This window comes from Prenolepis imparis, unplaced genomic scaffold, assembly GCF_030444845.1.
Source record: "Prenolepis imparis isolate NDT839.2.m4 unplaced genomic scaffold, iyPreImpa1.0 SCAF_14, whole genome shotgun sequence".
NCBI lineage: Eukaryota > Metazoa > Arthropoda > Insecta > Hymenoptera > Formicidae > Prenolepis > Prenolepis imparis.
In genome coordinates, this window is record NW_028141172.1 from 6,292,449 (window position 1) to 6,312,928 (window position 20,480).

At 23.9% G+C, this 20,480-nt stretch overlaps 1 protein-coding gene across 1 annotated transcript; it reads right to left on the reverse strand.

The window, feature by feature from the left end:
• Window positions 1-8,821: 8,821 nt before the first annotated feature.
• LOC145945585 (cytochrome P450 4C1-like) lies at window positions 8,822-16,877 on the reverse strand. The gene is made up of 12 exons (XM_083054644.1): window positions 16,596-16,877; window positions 15,597-15,703; window positions 15,309-15,405; window positions 13,989-14,177; window positions 12,831-12,900; window positions 12,085-12,211; window positions 11,932-11,992; window positions 11,538-11,632; window positions 11,400-11,468; window positions 10,505-10,682; window positions 9,069-9,248; window positions 8,822-8,997 (listed from the first exon to the last, which is right to left on the reverse strand). The coding sequence occupies exons 1-12, from the start codon at window positions 16,762-16,764 to the stop codon at window positions 8,822-8,824; spliced, it is 1,518 nt and encodes a 505-aa protein (XP_082910770.1). The 5' UTR covers window positions 16,765-16,877.
• Window positions 16,878-20,480: the final 3,603 nt, after the last annotated feature.

Here is a 20,480-nt window from a genome sequence, read left to right on the forward strand (position 1 = left end):
ATTAAATAATATAATATAATACTTAAAATTCGATTGTTATTTGTGAAAACGATCAGCTGATTTCTGTCAAAAAATATTAATCGCAGCTAAGGCATTATAACATATTATTTACAACATATATTACTATTTTAATTTTTATAACCTATTATTATTTTAAATTTTAATTAGCAAATTAACGATTTATTTAAATTTTAAACTAATAATATGTTATAAAAATTAAAATAATAAAATATGTTTTAAATAATGTCATAATTCTTTTTGACAGTTATCAGATGATTTCTGTAATAAAATATTCGAGTTTAAAATATTATAACATATTATTTACATCATATTATCACATTTATATGAAATTAATTTTATCTGATATAAATATTTAAAAAAAAAATTTTGTACATTTTTTTTATAACGATAATTTTTTCACATTAAATTAAACAATAATATTCAAAGAAATTATAATAAATTTTTTTTTAATGTAACACAGTAAAATAGATTAATGTATCCCTAAATGATAACAATATATATAATTATTATATTATATTTGTATAACTATATATAAAACTAAAAATTATGAATTAAAATTATTCAAATATATATATAATCGCATTTTTAAGAGCAGATGTTCAGATCATTTTAATTACTTATTTGAAAGACATTGAATGCATTTTCTTTAAGAATTTGACTCTTGCTTCATTATTTAATAGCTTCATTTTTACGATATTGGTCCCATCTGAATATTTATATAATTTAATTAAATTAGATGTGTGATAAGTTTAATCATTTTAATTATATATTTGAAAGACATTAATGCATTTTCATTTAGAATTTGACTCGTGCTTTATTATGTAATAAATTTATTTTTACGATATTGGTTCTATTTAAATATTTATATAATTTAAATAACCGAGATCTAAGATTATTTCAATCATCTTAATTACTTATTTGAAAGACATTGAATGCATTTTCATTAAGAATTTGACTCTTGCTTCATTATTTAATAATTTCATTTTTACGATATTGGTCCCATCTGAATATTTATATAATTTAATTAAATTAGATATTTGATCAATTAAATCATTTTAATTATTTATTTGAAAGACATTGAATGCATTTTCATTAAGAATTTGACTCCTGTCTCATTATTTAATAGTTTCATTTTTACGATATTGGTCCCATCTGAATGTTTATATAATTTAATTAAATCAGATATTTGATCAATTTAATCATTTTAATTACTTATTTGAAAGACATTGAATGCATTTTCATTAAGAATTTGACTCTCGCTTCATTATGTAATAATTTCATTTTTACGATATTGGTCCCATCTGAATATTTATATAATTTAATTAAATTAGATGTGTGATAAGTTTAACCATTTTAATTACTTATTTGAAAGACATTAAATGCATTTTCATTAAAATTTGACTCTTGCTTAATTATTTAATAGTTTCTTTTTTATGCTATTGATCCCATCTGAATATTTATATAATTTAATTAAATTAGATGTTTGATCAATTTAATCATTTTAATTACTTATTTGAAAGACATTGAATGCATTTTCATTAAGAATTTGACTCTCGCTTCATTATGTAATAAATTTATTTTTACGATATTGGTTCTATTTAAATATTTATATAATTTAATTTACTGAGAACTAACATTATTTCAATCATCTTAATTACTTATTTGAAAGACATTGAATGCATTTTCATTAAGAATTTGACTCTTGCTTCATTATTTAATAGTTTCATTTTTACGATATTGGCCTCATCTGAATATTTATATAATTTAATTAAATTAGATGTTTGATCAATTTAATCATTTTAATTATTTATTTGAAAGACATTGAATGCATTTTCATTAAGAATTTGACTTCTGCTTCATTATTTAATAGTTTCATTTTTACGATATTGGTCCCATCTGAATATTTATATAATTTAATTAAATTAGATGTTTGATCTATTTAATCATTTTAATTACTTATTTGAAAGACATTGAATGCATTTTCTTTAAGAATTTGACTCTCGCTTCATTATGTAATAATTTCATTTTTACGATATTGGTCCCATCTGAATATTTATATAATTTAATTAAATTAGATGTGTGATAAGTTTAATCATTTTAATTACTTATTTGAAAGACATTGAATGCATTTCCATTAAGAGTTTGACTCTCGCTTCATTATGTAATAATTTCATTTTTACGATATTGGTCCCATCTGAATATTTATATAATTTAATTAAATTAGATGTTTGATCAATTTAATCATTTTAATTACTTATTTGAAAGACATTGAATGCATTTTCATTAAGAATTTGATTCTCCCTTCATTATGTAATAAATTTATTTTTACGATATTGGTTCTATTTAAATATTTATATAATTTAATTTACTGAGAACTAACATTATTTCAATCATCTTAATTACTTATTTGAAAGACATTGAATGCATTTTCATTAAGAATTTGATTCTCGCTTCATTATGTGATAAATTCATTTTTACGATATTGATCCCATCTGAATATTTATATAATTTAATTAAATTAGATGTTTGATAAGTTTAACCATTTTAATTACTTTTTTGAAAGACATTGAATGCATTTTCATTAAGAATTTGACTCTTGCTTCATTATTTAATAGTTTCATTTTTACGATATTGGCCTCATCTGAATATTTGTATAATTTAATTATATTAGATGTTTGATCAATTTAATCATTTTAATTATTTATTTGAAAGATATTGAATGCATTTTCATTAAGAATTTGATTCTCGCTTCATTATGTAATAAATTCATTTTTACGATATTGGTCCGATCTGAATATTTATATAATTTAATTAAATTAGATGTTTGATAAGTTTAACCATTTTAATTACTTTTTTGAAAGACATTGAATGCATTTTCATTAAGAATTTGACTCTTGCTTCATTATTTAATAGTTTCATTTTTACGATATTGGCCTCATCTGAATATTTATATAATTTAATTAAATTAGATCTTTGATCAATTTAATCATTTTAATTATTTATTTGAAAGACATTGAATGCATTTTCATTGAGAATTTGACTTCTGCTTCATTATTTAATAGTTTCATTTTTACGATATTGGTCCCATCTGAATATTTATATAATTTAATTAAATTAGATGTTTGATCTATTTAATCATTTTAATTACTTATTTGAAAGACATTGAATGCATTTTCATTAAGAATTTGACTTCTGCTTCATTATTTAATAGTTTCATTTTTACGATATTGGTCCCATCTGAATATTTATATAATTTAATTAAATCAGATGTTTGATCAATTTAATCATTTTAATTACTTATTTGAAAGACATTGAATGCATTTTCATTAAGAATTTGAGTCTCGCTTCATTATGTCATAATTTCATTTTTACGATATTGGTCCCATCTGAAGATTTATATAATTTAATTAAATTAGATGTTTGATCAATTTAATCATTTTAATTACTTATTTGAAAGACATTGAATGCATTTTCATTAAGAATTTGACTCTTGCTTCATTATTTAATAGTTTCATTTTTACGATATTGGTCCCATCTGAATATTTATATAATTTAATTAAATTAGATATTTGATCATTTTAATTATTTTAATTACTTATTTGAAAGACATTGAATGCATTTTCATTAAGAATTTGACTCTTGCTTCATTATTTAATAGTTTCATTTTTACGATATTGGTCCGATATGAATATTTATATAATTTAATTAAATTAGATGTTTGATCAATTTAATCATTTTAATTACTTATTTGAAAGACATTGAATGCATTTTCATTGAGAATTTGACTTCTGCTTCATTATTTAATAGTTTCATTTTTACGATATTGGTCCCATCTGAATATTTATATAATTTAATTAAATTAGATGTTTGATCTATTTAATCATTTTAATTACTTATTTGAAAGACATTGAATGCATTTTCATTAAGAATTTGACTTCTGCTTCATTATTTAATAGTTTCATTTTTACGATATTGGTCCCATCTGAATATTTATATAATTTAATTAAATCAGATGTTTGATCAATTTAATCATTTTAATTACTTATTTGAAAGACATTGAATGCATTTTCATTAAGAATTTGAGTATCGCTTCATTATGTCATAATTTCATTTTTACGATATTGGTCCCATCTGAAGATTTATATAATTTAATTAAATTAGATGTTTGATCAATTTAATCATTTTAATTACTTATTTGAAAGACATTGAATGCATTTTCATTAAGAATTTGACTCTTGCTTCATTATTTAATAGTTTCATTTTTACGATATTGGTCCCATCTGAATATTTATATAATTTAATTAAATTAGATATTTGATCATTTTAATCATTTTAATTACTTATTTGAAAGACATTGAATGCATTTTCATTAAGAATTTGACTCCTGCTTCATTATTTAATAGTTTCATTTTTACGATATTGGTCCTATCTGAATATTTATATAATTTAATTAAATCAGATGTTTGATCAATTTAATCATTTTAATTACTTATTTGAAAGACATTGAATGCATTTTCATTAAGAATTTGACTCTCGCTTCATTATGTAATAATTTCATTTTTACGATATTGGTCCCATCTGAATATTTATATAATTTAATTAAATTAGATGTGTGATAAGTTTAACCATTTTAATTACTTATTTGAAAGACATTGAATGCATTTTCATTAAAATTTGACTCTTGCTTAATTATTTAATAGTTTCTTTTTTATGCTATTGATCCCATCTGAATATTTATATAATTTAATTAAATTAGATGTTTGATCAATTTAATCATTTTAATTATTTATTTGAAAGACATTGAATGCATTTTCATTAAGAATTTGACTCTGCTTCATTATTTAATAGTTTTTTTTTACGTTATTGGTCCCATCTGAATATTTATATAATTTAATTAAATTAGATGTTTGATCTATTTAATCATTTTAATTACTTATTTGAAAGACATTGAATGCATTTTCATTAAGAATTTGACTCTCGCTTCATTATGTAATAATTTCATTTTTACGATATTGGTCCCATCTGAATATTTATATAATTTAATTAAATTAGATGTGTGATAAGTTTAATCATTTTAATTACTTATTTGAATGACATTGAATGCATTTTCATTAAGAATTTGACTCTCGCTTCATTATGTAATAATTTCATTTTTACGATATTGGTCCCATCTGAATATTTATATAATTTAATTAAATTAGATGTTTGATCAATTTAATCATTTTAATTACTTATTTGAAAGACATTGAATGCATTTTCATTAAGAATTTGACTCTCGCTTCATTATGTAATAATTTCATTTTTACGATATTGGTCCCATCTGAATATTTATATAATTTAATTAAATTAGATGTGTGATAAGTTTAACCATTTTAATTACTTATTTGAAAGACATTGAATGCATTTTCATTAAAATTTGACTCTTGCTTAATTATTTAATAGTTTCATTTTTACGATATTGATCCCATCTGAATATTTATATAATTTAATTAAATTGGATGTTTGATCAATTTAATCCTTTTAATTACTTATTTGAAAAACATTGAATGCATTTTAATTAAGAATTTGACTCTCGCTTCATTATGTAATAAATTTATTTTTACGATTTTGGTTCTATTTAAATATTTATATAATTTAATTTACTGAGAACTAAGATTATTTCAATCATCTTAATTACTTATTTGAAAGACATTGAATGCATTTTCATTAAGAATTTGACTCCTGCTTCATTATTTAATAGTTTCATTTTTACGGTATTGGTCCCATCTGAATATTTATATAATTTAATTAAATTAGATGTGTGATAAGTATAACCATTTTAATTACTTATTTGAAAGACATTGAATGCATTTTCATTAAAATTTGACTCTTGCTTAATTATTTAATAGTTTCATTTTTACGATATTGGTCCCATCTGAATATTTATATAATTTAATTAAATTAGATGTTTGATCTATTTAATCATTTTAATTACTTATTTGAAAGACATTGAATGCATTTTCATTAAGAATTTGACTCTCGCTTCATTATGTAATAATTTCATTTTTACGATATTGGTCCCATCTGAATATTTATATAATTTAATTAAATTAGATGTGTGATAAGTTTAATCATTTTAATTACTTATTTGAATGACATTGAATGCATTTTCATTAAGAATTTGACTCTCGCTTCATTATGTAATAATTTCATTTTTACGATATTGGTCCCATCTGAATATTTATATAATTTAATTAAATTAGATGTTTGATCAATTTAATCATTTTAATTACTTATTTGAAAGACATTGAATGCATTTTCATTAAGAATTTGACTCTCGCTTCATTATGTAATAATTTCATTTTTACGATATTGGTCCCATCTGAATATTTATATAATTTAATTAAATTAGATGTGTGATAAGTTTAACCATTTTAATTACTTATTTGAAAGACATTGAATGCATTTTCATTAAAATTTGACTCTTGCTTAATTATTTAATAGTTTCATTTTTACGATATTGATCCCATCTGAATATTTATATAATTTAATTAAATTGGATGTTTGATCAATTTAATCCTTTTAATTACTTATTTGAAAAACATTGAATGCATTTTAATTAAGAATTTGACTCTCGCTTCATTATGTAATAAATTTATTTTTACGATTTTGGTTCTATTTAAATATTTATATAATTTAATTTACTGAGAACTAAGATTATTTCAATCATCTTAATTACTTATTTGAAAGACATTGAATGCATTTTCATTAAGAATTTGACTCCTGCTTCATTATTTAATAGTTTCATTTTTACGGTATTGGTCCCATCTGAATATTTATATAATTTAATTAAATTAGATGTGTGATAAGTATAACCATTTTAATTACTTATTTGAAAGACATTGAATGCATTTTCATTAAAATTTGACTCTTGCTTAATTATTTAATAGTTTCATTTTTACGATATTGGTCCCATCTGAATATTTATATAATTTAATTAAATTAGATGTTTGATCAATTTAATCATTTTAATTACTTATTTGAAAGACATTGAATGCATTTTCATTAAGAATTTGATTCTTGCTTCATTATCGTGCTACTTATTTGAAAGACATTGAATGCATTTTCATTAAGAATTTGACTCTTGCTTCATTATTTAATAGTTTAATTTTTACGATATGGATCCCATCTGAATATTTATATAATTTAATTAAAACTTTTAATTCGCGAATCCCAGACGGCGCACAATTATATTACGTATATTATATCAGAAAGTTTGTAGGCTGGTATGCTAATGGTACCATCAAAATGTGTAGACAATGTACTGTTATAATATGTGAAAGAATAATTTTTGGCGCGTTTTAAATTACTGAAAATTAATACTTTTAAATTGCGAATCCCAGACGGCGCACAATTATATTATTATACGTATATTATATCAAACGTTTGTAGGCTGGTATTCTGATGGTACCTTCATAATGTGTAGACAATATACTGTTAAAATATATGAAAGAATAATTTTTGGCGCGTTTTAAAATATTGAAAATTAATACTTTTAAGCCATGATTCCCATACGGCGCACAATTATATTACGTATATTATATCAAAAAGTTTGTAGGCTGGTATTCTGATGGTACCTTCATAATGTGTAGACAATGTACTGTTAAAATATATGAAAGAATAATTTTTGGCGCGTTTTAAAATATTGAAAATTAAAACTTTTAAGCCGCGATTCCCATACGGCGCACAATTATATTACGTGTATTATGAAAAGATGACCAAAGTATTTATAAAAAAATAGTGAAAACGAAAATAAAAATTATGAATTACATTATAATTTATATATTATAGAAATATTTTATATGTATATTTTATTGACGAATAGCAAGTGAGAAAACGATGCATGTCTTTTTTTATATTACTCGTAGAATCGTTATCGTGATATTTAGCAACAAAATACATATCATATACACTTTATTATGATAATACTAATATGCAAAGTCAAGTCAAGCGTTAATGATTTCTTAATTCTTATTGATATTGAATTCGAATATCATAATGACAATCGTAATAGCAATATAAAAGAATTCATTCTTTACTCAGCATGCTATCTGAATTAACGCATATTTATAATTATGCCTTCCAATTGTAGGATAGAAACATACTTATAGATAACGATTTAATTATAACGTTAACAGCTGAGAAAATGACTGATTTATTTCTTGTTATTATTTATTTCTTGTTAGTACGTTATTATGATTCGAATATGATTTAGGTAAGATTCAAGAAATGATGAGCACCTACTTTAAGTTCTACTTAGTATATTAATTTATATTCATAATAAAGTGTATATGATATGTATTTTGTTGCTTTAGTCTTAACATCTTTGTTATAATTGAAAAAAAACAAAAAGAAGAAAAACCAGATTTATTTTGTGTATGCTCTGTAAAAGAAAATCAGAAAAAATAATCAGAGATGATAAATCAAGTTGCAGTAATATTATAATACACACTTATATTATTTAAAGGATTTTAGATTTTTAACTAAAGACGAGAAAATGCTTAAATTTTGGAAAAAACTTTAATCTTAATCGTTTATCATGTAAAATTGTATTACAAAATCTTTGAAAGCATAGTTTAAAATAATTTATATATATCATAATTTTATTTTATTCTTACTACAAATTTTTTCATATTACATTAAGTAATTAATTGAGAATGTTATACTATATATATTAATATTGATTGATAACAATGTGGAATATTTTATATAAGAATATAATACACATTTTGTCTATTATATCCCCGTACATTGTATATCTTTATAATAAAAAACTCCGCTTCTCAATTTTGACTTTTAGGGGCCTAACAGGAGTGAGTAGAACTTCACTCTTTAATTTAATCTTATCGATAGTAGTACTTTTATCCACTTTAAATACAAATGTTCGTATCAAAGTAGCTAGTATAACTTTCATAGAAATCATCGCATACTTCATACCTGAAAGAATTTGTGATAGATGTAAAATAAATTTTATAATTCACATATAATAATTTATTGATTATAATTACCTATGCAATTTCTTGACCCGAAACTAAAAGGTAGATAATAATCCGAACCAGAATTTCTCAATCTTTCTGGAAGAAATCTATCCGGATCAAACATTAATGGATTTGGCCAATATTTTTCATTTCGGTGCATCGTTGACAGTGATAGGACAACATCAGCACCTTTCGGCAAAATAATTTCTCCTATAAAACACAAATATCTTTATGCAATTAGGCGTTATTAATGTAATAATATAGAATAGCACAATAGAGTCCAGATTAATCTACAAAACAAACGTATGTGGTCTACAAAATGATATTTCTTGTCAGAAACTGTAATGACATTTTTATTAAATCCTCTTAATTCATTTCTTTTGCTACATCTTCAAATTATTTTTTATTTTGGTATTAAATAAATTGTTTTTTTTTTAAATACTCAAATAAGGTTTGTGCTAAATATCTCTTTAAAATTGGAAGTAAGATTCACACTATCTAGGTTTTGATTTGCTTGTAATTCACGATTAGGAAAAATTGATAAAAAAATGTAGTTCAGTTTACTAAATGCACCTGTTGTTTTTTTTTTGTTTAATTATATTGATTTAATTACGAGAAAGTCGCGACTTTTAGTAAATAATATATTGCAAATTATACACGAATTGTGTGTGTGTGTGAGTTGTGTTTTTATGGGGGGGATGGCATACCAAATCACCGACATTTTACCCCAAAAATTTTTGATTTGTTTAATTTTTTTTTCAATTTTTGTATGTATTGAAAGTAGCTTCCATGAATTTTTTTAGATTTTCATATCTATCAATTTCCGAAAAAAATTCCAAAATCATAAAAAATTTAAATTATTGGAATTTTTTATCTGACTTAAAACTTCGTAATAAGTGCCTATTAATTTTATAAATACTTGTTTTTTAAATCGGAACAGTGTTAAAATATCAAAAAACGTGCGATTTTAAAAGAAATTTACAAAAATAATCTTAACAAATCGAATATATTTAAATTCCTTTTTTGCCAATAATTAAAAAATTTAGTTTTAAGTCTAAAATATTATAAATTGTTATGAAAAAAACTGACGTTTATTGAGAAAAAACATAATTTCGTTTAAAATTGACTAACACATTATTAAATATTATTAAATTTTCTATTCTTTTAATTTATTTAATATTTTTTTCGAAAAATACATTCAAAACAAAAAAATTACCACTTTTTTAATGACAATATTTCTATTTTTTTTTTTCAAGTCATATGTACTTAGATTTTTTTAAATCAACTTTTTAAGAAAATTTATATAACACGTATATCGATAGAGATAAAAATCTAAAAAAAATTCATGGAAATTACTTTCAATAGATACAGAAACATAAAAAAATTGAAGTTAATCAAAAATGGTCGGGAAAAAAATGTTGATTTGGTATAGAATGCTCCATATAGGTATATATTTGTAAACAAACCCATTCTTAAATCTTCCGTTAGTTGTCGTGCGATTACAGGCACCGAAGGAAATAATCGTGTCGTTTCCTTAATAACGCAATCCAAAAATTCCATATGCTGTAGGTCCTCATATTTAATTGGTGCAGACCTGGGATTTTCCACGCCGTAAAGCCCCAACAATTCCTTATATGCCTTTTCCTTTTATGAAAATAAGTGTTAATAAATGTACGCAATAAATAGGGGGTTCACAAAACAAAAACATGTAATTATATCTTTTCATTTGTGTGTGTGTGACGAGATTAAAAAATATTTCAAGTATAATTTATTTGAAGAACAATTAAATGAGCTATGATATATGATATAATATAAGAATAATTGTATATCCAACATTTTTTTTGTAAAAAATAATTTTGGTCATATATTTACGAATTTACTTTAATAAAAGACTAAAAAATGTTTGTTTACAACATTTTTTCTGATTAAAATATTAAGATCCAAAATTATTGTACACTTTATACCAATAAGTGATATTAATATCAAAATATAATTACATTATTTTTATATATTTTAATATAAATATTATTTCAAAATATAAATTTTATGTATGTGCATGTAAATGTATATAAATATATAATAATAATATACATACATATATATACATATATACACAGTATTAAAAATTGACGTTATAAATATGATATAATAGTAACACAAAAAGTATATCGCATAAGCTCTATTTGTTATTTATTTGAACAAGCCATTTACCACCATTAATTGTGTCGAATTTTTCTTTATTATTACTTAAAATAAATCCTCAATATTTTAAAACTCTATCAGTTTGTAGAATACTTGATTTATAAAGCGAATAAATTATCTTTGAGTCTCAATTCATGGAATGTATATATGTATACATACCTGTATCTCCGGGTAATTCGCTAACATGAAGATCGCAAAATTCATCGTAATGGCGGTTGTGTCGCCGGCCTAAAAATAAATACAAATATTATTTATTTACTATAAATATAATCATATGTATAGAGACATCTTACATACCGCTAGTAGCATCGTTAACACGTTATCGTGAATATCCTCTTGCGTGAATGTTTCTTTGTTAGATTTTTCCAAGAGCATGTCGCAAATTGCCTTGCCTATATTTACAGAAAGAAACATAAAATAATATGTCAATTACTTTTTTATACAAAACGAATATATGTTCTATTTTCTATTATTTTATTTTAAATATTAAAAGCATTAATATTTAAAGTAAGTTTAAAAAAGAAATAAAATTATCAGTAAATAAAGACTACTTTTAGCAGCGCGTATTATATAACTATAGCTCTAGATAGAATTCATTTTACTTTCACATGACGAAAGTACTAGATAAATAATATCGTTATAATCACAAAGAGATTAAAGTATGCAAAGAAAAAAACATTAACGAACTTACGAGTTATTTTATTCTGATCAGTCTCCGATTTATTTAATGCATATTGTCGCTGCTGTATTACCTGCATAACAATCATAGTTACAAAATCTTTTTCATATGTCATAGGGGTCTATATGTAAATTAAAATATTAAACAAATATATTCACAGAATACCTCATCCACGAAGGAATATGTGAAATTTAAAAGCTTTTGCTGTTCACGTCCAGAATCAGTGAGATTATATATAACATTAAAATACAAGAACATATTCTGTAATCTGCAGCCAAAATTTCTTTTGCCTCTGAAATATTTTTATTCTTTTAAATTTGAAAAGATATAAAAATGTGTACTAATAACTAATTGCGATAATTATGTTTTTCGAATATAAATTTTTCGAAGGGAAAGATATCTTTTCTCTTTTTCTTTATGTAAAAAGTATTTATTTATAAAAAAAGTATTTATTTATAATAAAAAATTAAATTTAAAATACTAACAATAAGATTGATACAGATATTAAAGTTGAAACATATATATTTAAAATTATAATAATTATATAAGTTTTATATATAATTTAATAATGTATAATAAATTAAAAATAGTTATATATATTTTTGCTCCTTTTGTTTTTCGTCCATGCAAAAATATGATTCACAAACGCAAAAATATATGAATTTAATAATATGTTTATAATTTATATATAATTATATATATCAATATATTAATATATAATTTTATAATTTAAAATATATATAATTTTTATAAGTATACATTATAAAGTATAAAAATTCTCTTTAAAATTCTTTTTCTATTTCTTAAGAATATATAAGAGAAAAAATCTTTTTTTCAACAAATCTATAGGATATACGTATATACGTCTATTGGATTCTAAAATTACAATTAGAAGAAAACTATATTTTTACCTTATTATTGCGTCACAAATCTGATTGATTTTGTCTGATCGTAAATCCCATTTGGCGCCAATTACAGTTTCTTCACAACATCGCATGAGAAAAACAGACTTGTTATTTCAAGTTTTAATTAATGACTGAGTAATAATAATTCTATTATACTTGTGCACTATATGTATATGTATGGTTAATTTATGTACATTTAATTTTATATAATATATGAAGCATTCCACGTCAACTTAGCCATCTTTATTGCAAAACAGCGACCTTTTTTCATTTTTAATAGCTAAATTTTTAATAGCTGAATTTTCCGAACATTTCTATCTCATTCCCCTTATTTTATCTCGATGTGTCAAAAATGTGCTTAGCCACATACGTAGGGTTTAGGATTTTGCACGCATAAATTGTATATAACTCAAATAGTTTTTGGTCGGAATCCGAGCTCAGGATGTTTGAAATTCAAAATGGCAGATTAATTTTGAGCAATTTTAGTTTCACCATATTGTTAAGCATACATTTGATATTGAGATAGAATAAGGTGTCATTTTTAAACCGTAAAAGATAACATTCTGTAACTCCTAGGTTTTAGTGTAGGGATGCTAAGAATAAAATTTAGCTGTTAAAAATGTAAAAAAATCGCTTTTCTTGCAGTAATAAAAGTAGCCTACTTGACATGAAATATACTCTATATAATATATATATTTATATTTGATTATATTTATGAATTTTTCTTCCAAATTACATTAACATCTAAATTTGTTAAGCATTAACATCTAAAATTGTAACTAAAAATGATCTAAATAATAAACAATAAAATGATAATATAAATAAATAAAAAAATTAATTTATTGTATATAAATAACTAATATAAAGTTATATATGATTTTTCAATTACAATCAACAAATTTAATAGATATGATATTACGATAAATTATTGCACATTTTTATATATAATATTTGTTCAAAATATTAATTCTTAATTAATTCTTTAAGTTGGTAATATTATTTAATCTTTAACATATATGTATATTGCATCTTTCGTTTTCTTTTGTAAAACTTCTAATTTTTTTTACTTTATTATAATATCCAATATTTTCTGTAAGATCTTGTCTCTTATAATATGCAATAATAATTAAAAAAAAAAAGATTAAAAATTACATTTGGACTTACCACATGCAATGGCCATAGTGCACTGGAATATAGATTCAAATAATTCAATCTCATTTCCATCTAATCCGATGGTTTTTAATTTTTCCGTAAGTATTATAGAGTGTTCGACAAATATATCAAAAAAGCTTCGTAACATATTTGAACTGAAGCTTGACACTAATATTTTTCGATGCTTTTTCCATATAGATGCTAAAATAAATATTGCAAATGAATTATATAAAGAAGCAATACAAATATAACATACTATATTAAAAGAAAAAAAATATGTTAGTAAGTGTGTTTTATTTTCTCTATTTTTGAAAAGTTGCAGCGTTACTGTCACAATGTAAATAAACCCTCGTGAAAAAATTTCATATATATTATCAAATATAAAGATATATAATTATATATATTAAACATATTTATATACGTGTATATATTTCCATCTTCTTGTATAATCTTTGTCTATATATATATATAAAAAAAATTTTTTAAGTAGAAAAGAATAATTTTTGCATTTTTTTAGAAAAAAGCACAATTTGAAGAAATAAGAAAAACTTGTTCATATGTAATTATATATTTTATATATTATTATTAATTTTCTTAATTCTTCAAATTTCACTTTTTCTATAAAAAAACGATGCAAAAATTCGTTTTATTATTTTTCTTATATATGTGTAGACAGAGAATATATAAGAGAAAGAAAACATGTATGGACATATTATATAGGTAGATATAACTATATAAATTTTTATTTGATTGTATTTTTTGATCTCTTTCCTTGAAAATGTTTATAGTTTTAATTAAGACTAAAGTAAATTACACTACTTAAAAAAATAAGAACCTCTTTTCATACCCTAAAAACTGCATTGACCAACCGAATTACGATATTGAAACTAAACCTATTATATATTTTTCAGAACGAGAAATATATATAAAAGAGAGAGAGAGAGAGAGAGAGAGAGAGAGAGAGAGAGAGAGAGAGAGAGAGAGAGAGAGAGAGAGAGAGAGAGAGAGAGAGAGAGAGAGAGAGAGAGAGAGAGAGAGAGAGAGAGAGAGAGAGAGAGAGAGAGAGAGAGAGAGAGAGAGAGAGAGGGAGAGAGCGTAAAATTTGAGGTTTCGAAGTGCTTTTTGATTTTTTCTCTACGATAATTTTTCGCTAAGTTTCAGCGATTTCAAGATAGCACAATTTTTTGGGTATAAAAAGTATTATCTTTATCTTTTTTTAATAGTGTACGATTTTTAAATTTTACATATATATATAAATTGTTTATAAACAACTGTAAGTTAAATTATCACAAATAACTCGACTTAATCTTGATTTTTAAAAATATATCTTACCAGGAGACGTCACCAATGATGTCTTACCAAGTACTGGTTTAATAAGCAGTTCATATGCTACACTCTTATCCAAGCAACTGTTACTTAGTAAGATGGCCTATAATGTCTCATACAAATTTATTAATTTATCTCTATTGCTTATTTATTTGGATATTACATATATTTTAACATATTAGATTGCAAAAAATTATTTAAGTTAAATTAAAGAGAAATCGCATTAATTGTAAAATTATAATATATAATACAGATATTTTTTTTATTGAACGTGTATAAAAGCTATTGCTCTACCTTTATTTGATCCGGCTCGTATATTCCAATAAACAATTTATTGCCCATCCAAACTTGAAACGGGGACGAATAATCTCTCGCAAACTCAAATGTAGGACCCACAACATCTAAAAAAAAAAAATTTTTTTTGAAACAGAAAAATATATTTGCCCATATGTATACTTTATTATATTGAACTAAATGCAATATTAATTAATTTTGTATTCCAAAATATCGAAATTTTGAGAGATTTTTAAGATGCCGATTCTTTTGTTATTTTATTTACTTCCTCATATATAGAGGAAGCTTTATTTTCGTAAAAAATATTTCTCTTTAGATTTCTATGCCGGTATATTCAAAATGTTCCAAAACATTACATGAAAAAATCATATTTTTATTTTAAATGTATGTGTGGGTGTATATATGTATGTATGTGCCCACTCACATTTCCGAAAATTCCAACGTTTCAAGAACTGTTTGAGCTCAATATGACATACAAGTAAAGTAGTACAATCCTTTTATTTATTGTCATTTTTATAAAAATTCAGACAGTGTTTTAAATTTTAATGCAACTTTTATTTTTCAAAAAATGTCTGTGGTTGCTCAAACTTCCATAAATTGTGATATATCGGGATAAATTCTTTTACACGAATAGAGTATCAGTAGAAGATTTTTGATATTAAATTTGGCGAGGATCGGTGAAAGGGTTTATTTTTTATGAAATTTTGAATTTTTCAAAAAATGTAAATTTTCGAATTTTACAAAAGAAACATACATATGTAAGTACATACATATTATACATACACACATACATATACGTGACAAGAAATGTTATTTTATATGAAGAAAGTGTGAAAAATTGGAAACTTGCACATTGCTTCCTTGCCATTCTATTTCACTCATTAAGTTTCTATTATGAGAAAGCCAAAATTGAAAATTCAATTTGCTTTTCCAATTTGCACACTTTTTAATATTATTTTTTTTTTACAAATTAAACATATTATTATTGTCTCTAGTTACCCCGAAGATTTTTCCGTATAAAAGATAAGGCACTTCCGACAAGCGGCAAAGCCTTTGGACCGGGCACGTTTTTCACCATTTTGATGGAAACCAATCGGCGAATATTACAGTAGAGATAAATTATGGCGATACATGCAAAAGTCATTAACAGAATACTTTCGAATGCCATTATATACGTACTGGGCAGTGACAATGAACAAGTATCGATATCTTAATTTGCGATTAATGTCACTAACTCGTGTGCAAGCACCATCGAGCGATATTGTCGCTTTTTTCTTAGTCTTTCCCGCTCTGTGGAATATAATATTTACACAATGATCAAATATTGGTCAATTGTCAGATATATAAATAGCGAAAATAGCGGTGTATGTATTGTATCTATTAGATTGGGACATGTTTAACTAATTTAACTAGTTTGGATAGCTTTTAAATTATTAACGTTACACGGAAAAAACAGTATAAGTTTACATAAATCTCATTTACTATGATATCTGGTTGGCACGATCAGATTTATGTGTGAACCTAACATATTGTCTTATTTACCGTATAGTTTTACTTCGCTTTTACGATGGAAATTTTGTTACTTCGACTCTAAAGCTTCGACACAGATAATAAAAAAAATATATATATATATATTATTGTATATACAATACAATATAATACAAATGGGGTGTTTCACTTTAATCTTAACAGGAAAATATCTCGAAATGACGGTATTTTAGAATAAAAGATATAGTAGGCAAATGTTGTTTCGAATGGGGACCTATAATTCGTGAATATCGTGATCTAGAATTGCCTTTGATATTTTTCAAGATTATTTCGAGATTAATTTAGGTTTGTTTAAATGGCAGCACCCTAATTTTTTTACATAAATCAATTCTTCGCAATAATTTGCATAAAATCATATCAGGATAGGATGGTCAATAAATGAATATTTTACGAGAGATATCTTATATTTTTTAATTTGATATAATTTTACATGAAACTATGAAATATATCTCCTAAAATATTCATTTTACGATGATCTCTTCAATATTTTTAAGCACAAAATAATCAGAAAGTATCAATTGGTGTAAAAAGTTTATAAATATCAACTAGCAGCTATATATTTTCCTTTCTAAAAAAGGCATGTTAAGTCGTTTCTCGTAAGTATTGTTGCCTTTTCTCCACGATACTGATTTGCTATTGGCTGTCTCGATTCGTGTTATGCGTTATATTCGTAGCATCGAGACTGTCATCGCGAGGGTTAGTGGACAGTGTGTTAATAATAAAATTTCTTAGCATCGAACAGTTGTTATTGCAAAGGTTAGAAGTTTAAGAGTTTGTTCAAAATAAAATAAAATAAAATAATAAGTTTTAAATAATATGTTATAATTCTTTAAACCCGATTAATATTTTTGAAAGTTATATCAGCTGATTTCTGTTAAAAAATATTATTCGCGGATAAGGTATAATATAACATATTACTATTTTAACGTATTATTTTAAAACTTAATTAACGAATCAATTCTTTATTAATGTATTTTTTTTACAGAAACCAGCAAGACGTTAATTTGCTAATTAAATTTTAGGGTAAACTCGAGTAAAATGGCCATAATTTTTTTAAATGCAAAATACGTAATTTATTTTTATTTTTCAAATATATTTGGCACATTACTTCATTAAAGATTAAAGTACGTGCTATCGAAATTAAACAATAAATATTTAATAGAAATTTTATATTATCAAAATATTAAAAGATGAGCAGTGGCCATTTTTCCTGACTTTGAGAGAAGATGGTCATAGTATTATAGGACGGTTGATCATACATACATTTCACGTTAAAATAATAAAAGAAACTTATGAGAGATTGTACATAGTTAGCTTTTATAGTTTTATACATTGAACATATAAACATTAATAAATTTTTTAAATATAAAATTAAAACTTTTATAAAAGAAATTAAATTTTAAATATAATCTTTTAGATTGATTTTTTTTAACTATAAAAATAATCTTTGAAACAATTTTTAAAACAAAACAGAAGTAAAATTTTACACATGATTAAACAAAGTACATATTATTTTAATAATAAATATTTTAATAATGAAAGTTGGCCATCTTACACAAATTATAAAGAAAAGATTTATAAAAAATTCAGATTTGATCTTGAGGCTTTTTCTAACTGAAAAAAACATCAAGGTTAAGTAAATACTAGTTTTTTTATTTTGACGGCTTAGGATGGAAATTCCCTGATGGTATGAATATGATATTAACAAAACGAGAAATATATTTCTAAACAAGATACAATTTTTATTATATATATATATCCGAAAATGTGATTTAATAAGAAAAAGTCTTTCTAACGTATCATTAAAGCGGAGTTTCGAGCAACGTGTGATTACATATATATTGCCGCGAAGGGCCTCTAATATCGATACATTACATTGGATTTTAAGTGACAAAAAATACTTATCAGATATGCACGCTGCTTTCTCCGCGCTCTCTCCTTTCTGTGTTAGCTCCCTCACCTGTTCCAGGGTTTTTCCTAAATTAATAGGTCGATCTCTTCCTTTACTTAGGGATTCACTTTGTCAGAGTTCACGAGAATCAGCGCAGCTAATCCTGAGACAAGATAATGTCTCTCGCCAAATATGTTGGCGTGGTCAATGCTGTGTTCCTGACAAACGTGTGGTTACGCTTGAGTCCCCGGTAACTGTATATATAGGTAACTGCATATATATACATTTATAATACATCAAATTTACGCCGGTTATGGAAATATCATCGATATATAGTATGGATTACGCAATCTATCAAAAAACTTGACCGACCAAAAAGAAGAGATAGCGACTGATAGAGGTTAAGATCTGTCTCTTTCTATTTAGTAGCGTAGTAAAACGTTTGTACACTCCGGGATCAACAATTTCTTACGTTATTATTTGATTAAATGTTATTATTTTTTCCATTATAACGATAAATTTATTCTCATTATTCATATACTTTAAGGAGCATTTATAGATACTTAGTTTTATACAATTTTGGATGGCGAATAAATAAAGAAATGAATCTTGTGATTTGTCTGATCTTTTTCTGCAGATGAAACACGTGAACACCATTTTGAACAAAAGTATTTTTTTCTTTTTTTAGAATTAATGAACGATAAATTATTCACGATAAATGATACTTTCATCGATGTCTTGATAGATCAAAAAGACGGGGTTCCTCGTCTGTCAATACATCCCTAATATCTTCTGGGCGGTAACAAAAGCAACCAATAGAAGCACTAGGAAGAGAGAGCAATTGACCTTTACCCCGTTTCCTCTTTGTTTAATTCTGCCGGACACTTTTTGAAAAATTTTTCAAAGGAAGGCTCCTTTTTATATCAATTCTGGTAGATGGATCGACATGCGCATTTTGGTAATCACGAGAGAGAGATTGTGACTGCCGCGAGCGCGTCTTCTGTTCGGTTTTATACCTGGAATTTTGGAGTCTTTTGAAATTTTAGTCTTTTATCGTCAAATATTTTTTTACATATCTTAATCTGATTGTATATAATTAATTTAGTGTAGAGTAAATATAAATAAGTATGTTTTTAAAATAATTAGTTTTAATTTTTGAGCTTTTTTATAAATGTATTCATGAATAAAAATTTTAATTTTTTTTTGCATATAGTTGAATTGATAAGATCGGCTCTCGAAGCGATGGTATAATATAAGCGGGCAATATATTGCTACTAATTTTCTCAAATTCACTGCCATTAGATTCGTAAACTTCTGCAGAAACATAACATGATGCATCATAATTTATATAAATACACTAGATAAATACACATCGATAAAATAACATAATGTTATATACTGTAACACACAACAATCACTTTTATTCTTTTATTTATTACAAATCG